At 36.0% G+C, this 14,671-nt stretch overlaps 1 protein-coding gene across 2 annotated transcripts in view; it reads left to right on the top strand.

Moving 5' to 3' along the window:
• Positions 1-14,671, top strand: part of SLK (STE20 like kinase) — a 57,092-nt gene that overhangs the window by 12,103 nt on the left and 30,318 nt on the right. For both annotated transcript variants that reach the window (XM_060034127.1, XM_060034126.1), the window contains exons 2-4: positions 6,118-6,282; positions 8,475-8,523; positions 8,853-9,002. In XM_060034127.1, the coding sequence (XP_059890110.1) occupies positions 6,118-6,282; positions 8,475-8,523; positions 8,853-9,002 (364 nt within the window). The remainder of the gene's footprint in view (positions 1-6,117; positions 6,283-8,474; positions 8,524-8,852; positions 9,003-14,671) is intronic.

Raw genomic sequence — 14,671 nt, 5'->3', positions numbered from 1 at the left:
TTTCAGGTGCACAGCAAAGGGACTCAGCTATATATATACATGCATCTCTTCTCCCCCAGACTCCCCTCCCATCCAGGCTGCCACATAACATTGAGCAGAGTTCTCTGTGCTATACAGTAGGTCCTTGTTGGTTATCTATTTTATTTCTTTATTTTTAAATGCATAGATGTTTTTAAAAGTTTTATTTATTATTTATTTTATTTTTGTCTACGTTGAGTCTTTGTTGCTGTGCACAGGCTTTTCTCTAGTTGCAGAGAGCGGGGGCTACTCTCCGTTGCGGTGCGCAGGCTTCGCATTGCAGTGGCTTCTCTCGTTGCTGAGCATGGGCTCTAGAGTGCAGGCTCAGTAGTTGTAGTGCACGGGCTTAGTTGCTCTGTGGCATGTGGGATCTTCCCGGACCAGGGCTCGAACCCGTGTCCCCTGCATTGGCAGGTGGATTCTTAACCACTGTGCCACCAGGGAAGCCCCAAGAATAGCTCAGTCTGCCTTTAAGGGGCTTGTTGAAAGCCAACTAACAGCTGGAGGTGCCGGGGAATGAACCTGGGGCCTGGTACATGCATGTACATGTTGATCCCAAACTCCGTGACTATCCCTTCCCCCCATCCTTCCCAGTATGAGTTTGTTTCTGTTTTGTAAATAAGTTCATTTGTATCATTTCTTTTTAGATTCTGCATAACCAAATATTTAATACTACTCTGTGTCTTAGTTCTCCCATCTATAATCCTCATCTGTTTTAGAAGGATTATGCCACTTATTAAATTCGTGTCTTTCAGCTCCAGACACCCCCTTCTATGGCTCTACTTTGTGATGCTGTTCTAAGATTTTGCAAATCACATTTCTGACTTGCCAGCTGCTCACTTTTAGGTTTCAGAAGTATGGAGCACTAGAGGGAGGCTGCAAGGAGGAGGAGGAAGAAAGAACCTACACCTTTCTCTTTGTTTCCTGTGGGCTCCCTGTCTGCTTTCCTGTTACTTTGACCATCATCCTAGTGGAAATTCTTCACTCCAGCAACAGTAGTCCTGAATTCAGTTTGTAGTTTTTCCAGCACTCACAGAGCCAGCCTCATCACAGCCCTTACTAACACCAGCTCCAGTTGGCTAGTCTCCTCTTCTTCAAAAGGTACCCTAGCCCCACAAGATCCTCTTCCAAGTTCAGAGCTGCCAGCAGCAGCTGAGCAGAGCAGCACTCTCTCGTCAGGGAGCTCAGTTTCAGCTCTGCAGAATCTTTCCTCCAGGTTTCTGAGTTTTAGTTATTCCAGTCTCTTTCCTTGGCTCCTGTGATTCGTGAAGATAAAAACATAGTGATCTTTAAGTGATCACAACTGATCTCTGAAAACTGTTTATGTATTTAAGTTATGTCTCCTTTAAATTAATATCTGAGTATTTGTTATTTCATTCTTGTTTTTATTAACATTTGTTTAGTTATAATTACATCTTTATGTGAAGAATTTTCATGCTTTAGGTGGTAGATGAGACTGGTTTTTTTTAAAATAAATTTATTTATTTATTCATTTTTGGCTGCATTGGGTCTTCGTTGCTGTGCACGGGCTTTCTCTAGTTGCGGCGAGCGGAGGCTACTCTTCGTTGAAGTGTGCGGGCTTCTCATTGCTGTGGCTTCTCTTGTTGCGGAGCACGGGCTCTAGGCGCCAGGCTTCAGTAGTTGTGGCTCGTGGGCTCAGTAGTTGTGGCTCGTGGGCTCTAGAGCGCAGGCTCAGTAGTTGTGGCGCACGGGCTTAGTTGCTCTGTGGCATGTGGGATCTTCCTGGACCAGGGTTCGAATCCTGGTCCCCCGCCACTGGAAGGCGGATTCTTAACCACTGAGCCACCAGGGAAGTCCCGAGACTGTTTCTTTTTAACACTTTATTTGCATTATGTTTGTTGATAGTTTTACACACTTAACAACGTTTATTTCAGTTTTGATTTTTAGAGTTCTCTGGAATCAGATCCTGATGAGTAATCAAGTTATTTTCAAACAATAATGTAAGAAGCACTATATTTTCTAATGTAAATTTTATTTATTATTTATATTAAACCAAATGGTATTATTGTTGGTTTAATTAGTATACCCAGGGCAATGGAATAATGAAATTTGTTACTACAAAGAACTTTAGAGATTATCTAGTATTAATTATTTTTCCCCTTTCATGCCATTCTATTCACAAGTAAAATACACATCTTTAAAATCTTCCAGGACATTGGTAGAGGCATGCAGAAGCAGGATGACTTTTAACTTTACTCACAATATCCTTGGTCTCTTACCAGGGCTTGTATTTTATAGTGTTCCTCTTTAAGAACAGTTCCTCTGTACTCTTTCTTCCCAAAGTGTTAAGTTAAAATGGTGAGAGAAGGGCTTATTTCTCACTGGCTTATTTCCTGACTTGGGGGAGGGTGAGTTCTATTTATTATTTTTTCAACTGTAGTGTCTTTCTTAGAGAGATAAACGTAATGTCATATTTTAGCAGTTATGATAGACTTTTTTTTTTTTTTGCGGTACACGGGCCTCTCAGTGTTGTGGCCTCTCCCACTGCGGAGCACAGGCTCCAGACGCGCAGGCTCAGCGGCCATGGCTCACGGGCCCAGCCGCTCCACGGCATGTGGGATCTTCCCGGACTGGGGCACGAACCCGCGTCCCCTGCATCGGCAGGTGGACCCTCAACCGCTGCGCCACCAGGGAACCCCAGACTTTTAACTTTTAAACATCTCTCTAATTGGGATATGTCCCAATTTATTGATTGACGCCTTAGTATTGTTCGCCAGATGGCAGTTGTGATGTATCTGTCATTGCTTATGCTTTGTGAACGTAGTTGTATCTCTGGTGTCATACAGTTGCAAACCCTTGATGTTTCAATCAATAAACCATTTAAGAACGTTTTGAAGAAAGAATGTGAGTCCTAGTTGTCATCTGAAAGCTTCATTTAGCACCTGTGGTAAGATCAAGAAAGTATCAGCATTATAATTGCAAAATGGGAGACAGTGGCTTCAAAGAAAATTTTGGAGACAGTAGTAGAGGGGCACTTTTTAAAGAAATGCTGCATCACCAAAGCTTTTCATGGCTAGAGAATGATATTTTGTGGAAAAACACAGACATTAGATAATTCTGAGTGAAAAAGTGACTCAAGAGTTAAATGTGAAGAAGTGTTTAATTTTTCATGTATGCACAAGGGTAATATACGCTAACAATTTTTGTCTATATTTATCCAGAAGAGCTCTTAAAAAGGAATAATGTGAAAGTTCTAAATGATAAAGTGCCTGGCAGTTTTTCTTTCTTAGTGGAGCGTAAGATAATGGCACATCTTAAAAGACTTCGTAATTTTGATAAAATATGGTAGATTAGCATATTATTCTAGAGTGGTAGTTATGACTGATAAAGTTATCTTTTTATCCATACATATTCTGTGAACCCTAAACATTAGGGTTACTTTGTTAGTAATTAGTATTAATTTTTACCTCTACCTAAGGAAGTAAAATGTAGCAAAATCTAATTAGGAGAATTCCCATATATAGGCTAATACCTGGTTTGTTTATTCTTTCTACCTAAGGAAGTAAAATGTAGCAAAATCTACTTAGGAGAATTCCTATGTATAGGCTGATACCTGGTTTGTTTATTCTTTCATCATCATCTCAAAGGTTAGATAATAGATCCCTAAGAAATATCCCATAGCCTGATTTTTTTGTATCTTATTGCCTCTGTAAAAATAATACATGTCCATTTAAAAATGTAAACAATATGAAAAATATAGAAAAAGTCAAAAGCACGTGAAACTCTGCCATCCCCACTGATGATGTCTTTCCAGATATTTCTTATGTAGCTATCCCTGTGTGAAAATGGATGTGTAGTTTTTGTAAAACTGCATACCTTTTGTGTTTAGTAAGTTACTTTTTTTCCATTCAGTGATATGTTGTGGCTTTTGTCCCATCTTAAGAAATATTAATTGGTTAGTCAAATAATTTTAATGGTTGCATAATTTTCCATTGTAGAAGCATACTGAATGATTTAAGTAGGTTCCCGTTAATGGACATTTAGGCTGATTAAGTTTTCTTTATTGTAAACAGTGCTTTGATGAATATTTTGTGCATGCATTATTTTTTTGTAAAATTATCTCCTTATAAATTATTAAAAATGGGATTTGGACATTTATTTGTTTATTAAAACACTTATTACTAGCTTTTGAAAGTTTGCTATTTTTTCTTTTAAGGTGATAGATTTACTGAAGTGATGGTAACATATGTAATATTGAAATGTCTTTTAAAAACCCATTAGTATTTTAAGATTTGATTCCTAACTTTAAAAAATGATCTTGGCTTCTACTACATATTTGGAAACCTTTCATTTCTAATAAATGGAGGTGAGAAGTTATTCAATTAAAATGGAAAAGTTAAAGTACTAAAAACAATGAAAAATAATTAAACTGATGGAAGTATAGGGAAACTGGAGAGGGTAATGATTAAAATAAAGAAAGGGCTTTGGAAACAACCAGGATTTGAATCCTGATTCAGCCTCTTACTAGCTCTACATGACCTCGGGGAAGCCTTTTAATGTCTCTAAATTTATTTATCCTCCTTAAAAGTAGGGATGCTAATATATCATGGGGTCATTTTGAGGATTAAATAATAATAGTAATAATTCCAGATAAGATGTTTGAATCTTTTTTACTATGTGTGGCAGGTGTTGTATTAAATGTTTATATGTATTATTTTCACTTGGCAAGTATTTATTAATTCTCACAAACTCGTGAGATATAAGTATGTTTTATTGATGAGGAAGCTAAAACTAAAAAAGGGAGTTTGTAAGTTGCCCAAGCAACATAGTTAACAAGTGGCAGAGTCAGAATTTGAGCCCTACCAGGCTGACCCAGTAGAGCCTGCAATTTGAAATTCTATCGTATGTGTATATAAAGCACTTAGCACAGTGAAAAGCATGCATCAGTTAATATTTATGTTTAGGCTATCTTTAAAAAATAAGTATGTCAAGAGAATGAGAAGACAAGCCACTTGGAGAAAATGTTGGCAAAAGGTATATCTGATAAAAGACCGTTATTCAAAATATATTAAGAATTCTTAAACCTCAACAATTAGAAAACCTACAGTCTGATTAAAAAATGGCCAGAAGATTTGGACACCTCACTGAAGAAGATATTCAGATGGCCAATAAGCATATGAAAAGATGCTTAGTATCATATGCCATTAGGGAGTTGCAAGTTAAAACAGGGAGACACCACGACACACTTATTAGAATGACAAAAATTTATACCAACACCACCAAATGTTGGCAGGGGTGTGGAGCAGCAGGAACTCTCATTCATTGCTGTTGGGAATGCAAAATAGTATAGGCGCTTTAGAAGACAGTTTGGCAGTATCTTGCAAAACTACACATACTCTTACCATATGATCCAGTAATTCTGCTCCTTGGTACTTACTCAAAGGGGTTGAAAACTTAATGTCCACACAAAAACCTGCACACAGATGTTTATTGCAGCCTTATTCACGATTGATAAAACTTGGAAACAACCAAGATGTCTTCAGTAGGTGAATGGATAAACAAACTGGCACATCTATATAATTGACTATTATTCAGCGCTAAAACGAAATTAGGTATCAAACCATGAGAAGACATGGAGGAATCTTAAATGCTTGTTACTAAGTGGAAGAAGCCAATCTGAAAAGGCTACATACTGTATGAAAAACAAAACTATGGAGACAGTAAAAAGATCAGTGGAGGGGTTAGGAAGAAGGGCAGGATGAATAGGCAGCGCATAGAGATTTTTAGGGCAGTGAAACTATTGTGTATGATGTTATAATGGTGGATACATATCGTACATTTGTCCAGACCCGTAGAGCACATACCAGGAGTTAATCCTAATGTAAACAGTGGACTTTTGGTAATAATGATGTGTCAATATAGGTTCATCAGTTGTAACAAATGTACCACTGTGGTGCAGAATGTTGATGGGGGGGAGGCCGTGCATGTGTAGGGAGGAGAGTACATGGGAACTCTGTGTACTTTCTGCTCAGATTTGCTGGGAGACTAAAACTACTCTAAAAAATAAAGTTTATTAAAAAAAAATTTAAAAAGCAAGTATGTGTTATAAGCATGAACTTTTGATACTTTTGTTTTTAGGCCCAGAATAAAGAGACCAATGTTTTAGCTGCTGCAAAGGTGATTGACACCAAATCTGAAGAAGAACTTGAAGATTACATGGTTGAAATTGATATATTAGCATCTTGTGATCACCCTAATATAGTGAAACTTCTAGATGCCTTCTATTATGAGAACAATCTTTGGGTAAGTATTTTCTGTTAATCTATAGGAATAACCAAAATGAGTTAATTGTCCTAAAGAGGTTTATAAGTTTTGTAGGCCTATTTTATGTACTACCTCTTCTTTTTAGTCACTTATGCTACTTGAATGAGAATTGACCTGCTGATGAGAGGGTCATTAACAACATAATTATCCTTAGCTTCAACAGATGTTTTTTTTTTTTTTTTTTTTGCGGTACGCGGGCCTGTCACTGTTGTGGCCTCTCCTGTTGCGGAGCACAGGCTCCGGACGCGCAGGCCCAGCGGCCATGGCCCACGGGCCCAGCCGCTCCGCGGCATGTGGGATCCTCCCGGACCGGGGCACGAACCTGTGTCCCCTGCATCAGCAGGCGGACTCTCAACCACTGCGCCACCAGGGAAGCCCCTTCAACAGATGTTTTGATGTGTATTTCAGATTGTACTGTATTTCATGATAGTTTGGCATTGGACTCAAATGTAGAAACTTCGTTAAGAATATTAAATTTCCTAAATAATGAAATTAGATGCCTTTCTTGTTTTTAATTAATTTTTTTTCCCAGTTGGAATTTCTTTCTTTCTTTGAAGTCTTTTTTTTCCTGCACTTTTAAAATTTTATTTTTTCTAATTGAAGTATAGTTGATTTACAATGTTGTTAGTTTGAAGTGTCTTGTTTAAATTTAAGTGTCTTGATTTAAATTTAAGCATTTACTTAAAATGTTTTAGAGTTTCTTTTGTTTTTTTGCAGTTGTTTATAATTTCTTATACTAAACTTTTGATAAATCATGTAATAAATTATAAAATGCTTACTAGAAATGTTAAATACTGGGTTTGCCAAAAAGTTCATTCAGGTTTTCCCTTATGGAAACTTTTTGGCCAACCCAACATTTATCTTACATATTATCAAGCCCAACTTTAGTGCATGATGTAGTGGCCAAGTCTGTATGTAAAAATTTTATTCATTTTTAGGAAATATTAGGCATAAATAAATATATAAGTAAAGTGTTAATATTTAGTATAATAACCAGTCAGTCACTTGCTCTGCACCGATCTAATTTAATCAAGAGGACTTTTTGAAATGGAGTTTTAGTTTTTTCTCCTTGAAGGAAGAAACAAAGTGTTACGAAAGAAGAGTAGATTGTACAAGCTGTACCTGATTGGGAATCAAAAGGCCTTTATTTTTTGATTTTGGTGACGCTAGGCAGGAGCTTGAATAAGTCAATTAACCTTTATGACTTGTTGACTCATCTCTAGGATGAGTAATGATCTGTCTCTCAAATTATTTTTCATATGATACAATGAATTTCCAAACAATTTATTGGCAAGCTCCTGTAAAAAATAAAGTGTTGTTATACAGAGGAGAAAAAAGTGTGAAGCTACACAATTTGTTAAGGTATGTAATTAAAAATAAAGTCTGTAGTTATTATTAGTGTGGTGCCTTCTAATATAGTTGTTCAGAGTTCTAGCAGAATGTTTCCAGAGATAGTAATGAAAATGAATTCCTAGACAACTTAATAAATAGATAAGATCTTAACTTGAGACTATTACAAAATAAAAAGCTGGACAACTGTGAGGGACAGTTTAGTGGGAGAGATAGACATTAATTAATCAAACAATCATAATAAATATAAAATTAAAACTGTGATAAGGGTTAAGAAGGAAAGGTGCATGGTGGTATGTACCAGGGAGGTCTGGGAAGGCATCCATCAGGAAGTGATAATTGAGCTAGGATCTGAAGCTTTTGTATATGTTTTTTCTCCTATTTTTTAGAAAAACTAAAAGTTTCTCTTTTCAGGGTTTATTCCTAGAAGTAAAGTTAAAAAATATACTTGATCACTTACTTCTCAATAGTTACCTTAAAAAGGAGAGTATAAAATCTTTCAGTGGTGATGAAATGGATATATAATACTGTCCTGAATAAAAATTCCACACCTGGTAATTTTACAGAAGCAGGGACACTAAAAATGAAGATTAACAAAAATGCACATATTTCCACAATGTGTTTTCTTTGTGCTTTCTTAGTTGTATATCATTTAGACTTGTAACTCTTTTTACAAAGAAAATCCTTATGGTTGTTAGCATACTATTGTTTCTGTAACCTAGGTTATTTTATAGCTACTTCTTTATCTTTTATGCTAAATTGAAGAAAAAATACTCAAACTCAATGTCATGTTAGACACATGCTTTTTTATTTGCCTGCAGATCCTCATTGAATTTTGTGCAGGTGGAGCAGTGGATGCTGTGATGCTTGGTAAATGATTTTTTGTTCTTCATGTTTATATCTTAAATTATACTTTAAAAAGTCAAATGATTTCAAACATTTATACATATATATTTATCTTATTGTTTAGAGACATTCAGTAAGTTAAGAAATCAGCCTAATTATTTTTATATTCTTGGATAATTGTAATAAAATTCTAAAATTAAACATTGAGTATAATATGTGAAGAAAGTTTTGTGTATAGTTTTTTAAAAATCAATTCATTGTGTATGATCTTTGGCAGTGATGGTAAAGTTATATAGCCTGCTGGTATGCTTTCACTGTACAAAATGCAGATTTGTTTACTTTTTTCCTTGTAGAGCTTGAGAGACCATTAACTGAGTCCCAAATACAAGTAGTTTGTAAGCAGACTTTAGAGGCATTGAACTACTTACATGATAATAAAATCATCCACAGAGACCTAAAGGCTGGAAACATTCTTTTTACCTTAGATGGCGATATTAAGTTGGGTAAGTTTATTCCTTTATATAAAACATTTGAATTTGTGCTTTGAGATTTCCCCCGTATGTCTGTAACTTAATATTGTTTTGTTACAAGTCAAATATGTGAAACATGGAGAATTATATTCAAATACGTGAAACATGGAGAATTATTCAGTGTTAATTTTTTTTCCCCATTTATTTAGGTCTTCTTTAATATCTTTCAACAGTGTTGTATAGTTTTCAGAGTACAGGTCTTTCAATTCCTGTATGCTTTTATTTATTTATTTATTTATTTATTTATTTTAAACGTCTTTATTGGAGTATAATTGCTTTACAATGGTGTGTTAGTTTCTGCTTTATAACAAAGAGAATCAGCTATACATAGACATATATCCCCGTATCTCCTCAGTGTTAATTTTTAAGATACTTCCTTGGAGGGAATTCCTTGGCGGTCCAGTGGTGAGGACTCGGTGGTTTCACTGTTGAGGGCCCGGGTTCAATTCCTGGTCAGGGAACTAAGATCCCATACACCATGCAGTGTGGACAGAAAACAAAACAAAACTTCCTTGGATACATAATTATCCATTAACTCCCAGAATTCCTAAGTATAGGTACCTCATATAAAGACTCTTTAAAAAGTAAGAAAGGATGGATTTTTATTTTTAAAATGGCACACTTTTAAAAGACTGGCTAATTATTTTTCCCTTAAATTTTTGTATGTAGACTTAATACTTGTAAATATAATACATGTAGAAAATGCTATAGTATGTAAAACCACTAACTTAGTTTTATGTTCATTTCCAAAACTCATATCTAGTGGGTTTTTTTTTCCATGTTTAGTTTTATATTTTATTTTGTAGATATAGTATCTTGGCTAAACTAACAAAGTAACTCACCTTAAGTCTGAAAAAGATGCCTAAAATAAATGTAAGGACTAGAATTTTTAATTTTGTTTTTTACACTGAGGGAATAAATGATAATTTCATAAGGAGAAATAGATGTAGATTTTAGATGGGAAATTAATGAATTTCATATACGCATACAAATAGAAGTAAGTATCCCCAAGATATGAATTAAAAAAAAATCTGGTGATGAAGTCTAAATTTGGGTATTTTGGATGGATATTAAAAACAAAATATATTCAAAGGCCATGCTGATACCAGTGATCATAGTCATTTCACTTCACTTTGTCATGACATCTAAACAGGTATAATTTGATATACTACTAAATTTTAACCTTTTTATTAAGAAATGGTTACAGATACAGAAAACCACACTAACAGTTGTGTAGCTTATTGACTTGTAGCTTTGTACATAATAGCTTTGTGACCACCACCTAGATAAATAGAATGGGACTTCCCTGGTGGTCCAGTGGTAAAGAATCCACCTTGCAATGCAGGGTATGTGGGTTCAATCCCCCCTGGTCGGGGAACTAAGATCCCACATGCCGCGGGGCAGCTAAGCCCAAGTGCCGCAAACTACAGAGTCCACACTCTCTGGAGCCTGAGAGCCACAACTAGAGAGAAAAAACCCACACGCCACAACTAGAGAGAAGAAGCCTGCGAGCCTCAACAAAGAGGCCGCACGCCACAGCGAAAGATCCCGCATGCCTCAACGAAAAAAAAAAGAACTAGAACTATGTCAGGCACCCTAGCAGCTGTTTCATGTGCCCGCTCTCAATCACACTGTCCCTCCCTTCTCCACAGGTAATCTATATCCTGACTTTTATAGTAATCACTTCCTTGTGTTTCTTTATGGCTCTATCACCCAGTGTTCATGTCTAGACTTTAGAGTTTAGACTTACCCATATTTAAAACCTGCTTTTTCTTCTAAGTCTCTTTTAATTTATAGGTTGCCCCCCACCGCCCTGTCATTCCTTTTTTCTCTTTACATTTTATCTATGGCATTCATTCTCATGGCATGCTTTCTCAAAGAAAGTTGGTTCTTTGGGGACAAAAAATTTTAGTGTTACCATGGTTGTGACCCTCCAAAGGCCCATAGATATACACAAACAGATATACAGTATATCTGTGGCATTAAAATTTCATGGGGGGGAGGGAGGATTTGGAAAAAATGTCTAAAAAGGCTCCTTAGGAGAGAGATGAAAAAAAGGTTGAGAAACACTGATGTATAGGACCTAGGCTGTTGGACCTGTAGAGTTTCTCTCATCTTGCATTTTGCTGACTGTGTACTCCTGATGACTTTAGTAAGTTCCTCTCTGTATTTCCCTCAATTTGCAGATGAATCCAAAAGCCTCATCAGTCTCAAGTCTGACTTTTTTGGCAAGACTATAGGTGGTTTTGTGTTCTTTCATTGGGAGGCATGTAATACCGGCTTTTTGATCTTTTTTTGATGTTAGCAGCTGTTGATGTTTAATGCCTATATCCGTTCTTTGATTGGAGTGGCAAAATGAATTACATCATTTTGTTTTCGTTTATTATTTCTGATAATAATTTTGGTGTAATTATTCATCAGTTATTTCATTATTTTCATTTATCATCATTATAAAATTAGGAATACTTATATAAAAAGACACTTCCCTTCAACTGTTTGGTTATTCAGGAGTGTAGTTCCTATAGACAGGACAGGAAAAATGCTTGATCCTTTCCTTTTATTTATTTAGCTTTAAAGACAATGAATTGGTTCTCTCTCATCCTTAGTTGGTGGCCAGTATTTTTTTAAATGGCATTATTAATTCATGAATGTAATTTTATGTTATAGGTTTCAAATCTATTACAATTTTTATCCTTATTAAAGCTCACGTTGTACCATCTTGGTCAGTGGGAGCTTCTTCAAGCTGGCTTGTTAATCTTTTTGACATGACTCTACTAATCTTTGGTAGATTCCTTGCCATCTGTTAGGTTGAGATGTTTCAGGCTCATCTTTCACATTTCCTGCCTCAGACCTGTAATTAGCCATTTCTTCAGGAAGCCCTGAAGAAGTTGTTTTAGTAGGACACGGTATTTCAAGACCACAATCTGAGTGTTAGACATGCTTATAGTTTCTGGATTTGCCTTCATTCTAGGCCTTTACAAAGGACAGAACTAGGCTCTCATGAGTTCCTACATATGACCTATTCAAATTCAGGGTAAAGCCTTTTTTTTTCCTTCCCTTAGCCCCTTCTGTATTACATCTGTATCGCTTTTCTTCTATCCTGAGAATCTTGCTTCTCAAGAACATTGAAGATAGATTTGGAGTATTCTGTAATTACTCATTTTAACCTTCACTTCTATATTCAGCGCTCACCACCGCTCTTGTTCATGTCTCTTTGGTTATGTTGGTTGTCTGAAGTTCATTCTCTGGTAGATTTCTCTGAAAGGGCTCTCTGAGTTCTTATATAATGGTAACACTTCTACCCTTTATACTTTGAAGGTCAGTTTTGCTGGATAGAAAATCCTTGGTTCACATTTCCTTCCTTGAATATCTAAAATATGTTCCTCTGTTTTCTTCTATTATAAAGTGTTATTGAAAAGTCTGATGAGAATCTGATTTTCTTTCTCGTGTAAGTCATGTGATCTTTTTGCCTAAATGCCAAAGACTTTTTTCTAAGGACTAAACTTTTCTAAGTGTTGTTTTTTTGTTTCCCGCTCGCCCCCCGCCCCCCAGGAAGGTTTTCTGTAATTATAGATATGAGTATTTGTTCCGTTCCCTTGCACTGACTTGCTCCTTTGGAGACTTTTATTATCTTTTTGTCAGGCATGACAATCATCAGTATTTATAACTTTCTCTCAGGTTCTTTTTATCTTTCTTCATTTTTTTTCATTGTGGCGAAATATACTTAAAATTTACCGTCCTAACCATGTTTAAGTGCACAGTTCTGTAGCATACGGCGCATTCACACTGTCGTGCAGCCAACCCTACCACGCCTCTCCAGAACCTTTTCATCTTCCTCGACTGAAACTCTGTACACATTAAAACGCTTAAGTCCCCATTTCCTCCTTCCCCCAGCCCCTGGCAACCATTCTCCTTTCTGTCTCTGTGAACTTGACTACTCTCCATACCCCATGTAAGTGGAATCCTGCAATACTTTTCCTTTTGTGACTGGCTTATTTTACTTAGCATAATGTCTTTAAGGTTCATCCATGGTGTAGCATGTGTTAATTTTCTTCCTTTTTAAGGCTGAATAATATTCTGTTATATGTATACACCACATTTTATTTATCCATTCATCCATTGATGGACACTTTGGTTGCTTCCACCTTTTGGCTTTTGTGAATAATGCTGCTATGAACATGGGTGTACAATATCTATTTGAGTCCCCGCTTTCAGTTCTTTTGGGTATATACCCAGAAGTGGAATTGCTGGATCATATGGTAATTCTCTGTTTAATTTTTTGAGGAACCACCCTACCATTTTCCACAGTGGTTGCGCCAGTTTACGTTTCCACAACAATGCACAAGAGTTCCAGTTGCTCCACCTCCTTGCCAGCATTTGTTATTTTCTGTATTTTTGATGATAACTATCTTAATGGGTGCGAAGTGGTAATGGGTGTGCATTTGTTGTGTTTATTTGCTCTTGCATTCCTCCTACTTTAGCCTTTGTTTCTAAAATTGTTTTTTATTTCTAATTTTCCCTTGAGTTCTGTCACCTCATTTATGAGTTTTAAAATTCTGACTTCTGTTACTCTTTTATGTCATCATTTTTTAGTCTTGTAGCTCGTTTTGAAATATAATTTTGATCTTTTTTAGTGCATGTTTTTCTGTAAGTGTACTGAAATCTTATTTGAATACAGGAATATACTTCTGTGTAAAATAATGTATGCCATTAAAAATAAGTACATTTTTGAAGATTTAGGAATGCCAAAATAGTTTTGAGTTGGTTGACATTTAAAATAGTTGCACTTTGTTTCATTAATTCATAAATACAGAGAACCTTCCAATTCTGTGACAGTGTATTAAGTGTACACAGATGCATGTAGAACCATACTATCCTCAAGAACCATATATACAATAATCAAATTTTTATGGTCTTGTCAGATCACATTGTTACAAATGGAAGTAAGTATGTAAAATGCTATTTTAACAGACCAGCATATATATGCCATATCATTATAAGTAGAACTGTAAAGCACATAATGACCTTAGTTTTCCCCTTTGCACAAAAATGAAGATGGCTTCTTGTCCCTCCTTAGTTTACCTCCTGCTCATAAGAGTGCTTCGAGAGGTACGAATGTTGACAGTGGACCTTAGTGGTTTAGGCCTGTTTCTCAACCTCCTTTCCCAGTCATGTTCTGAGGGGGAAAAAGTTAAAAAGAATAGACCATTAGTAGCTTCTAGGAACACACTGGAATACGTACTGAGCTGACTCTGCCTGAGTAGAAAACCTCTTCTGGCAGGAATTTCATATTGTGATCTCAATCCCGTCCTGTGGAAACATGGCAAGTTATAAGTTGAGGAAGTAGGGGGGTAATAGGGATGGAGAGTCCTGAATACATCTATTTATGTTGCATTTTCTGCAGATATATCTCCCAAGTATAGTAAGTTCTATTGGCAAATTCATTTATTAATTTAATTATAAAACATTAATGAAATATCTAGTGTGACAAGAGACTTCATACACCATATTAAGAAGCTTAAACATCATTCTACAGGCAATAGGTGGCTGCCAAGATGTTTTAAGCAGGAGAACTGTATATGGTCAAAAAAAGAAAAGAAAGAACTACATAATAGACATAAGTAACTAGAATATAGGGCAGG

Source organism: Delphinus delphis, chromosome 16, assembly GCF_949987515.2.
Source record: "Delphinus delphis chromosome 16, mDelDel1.2, whole genome shotgun sequence".
NCBI lineage: Eukaryota > Metazoa > Chordata > Mammalia > Artiodactyla > Delphinidae > Delphinus > Delphinus delphis.
This window is presented reverse-complemented; position numbering and strand designations above follow the sequence as displayed.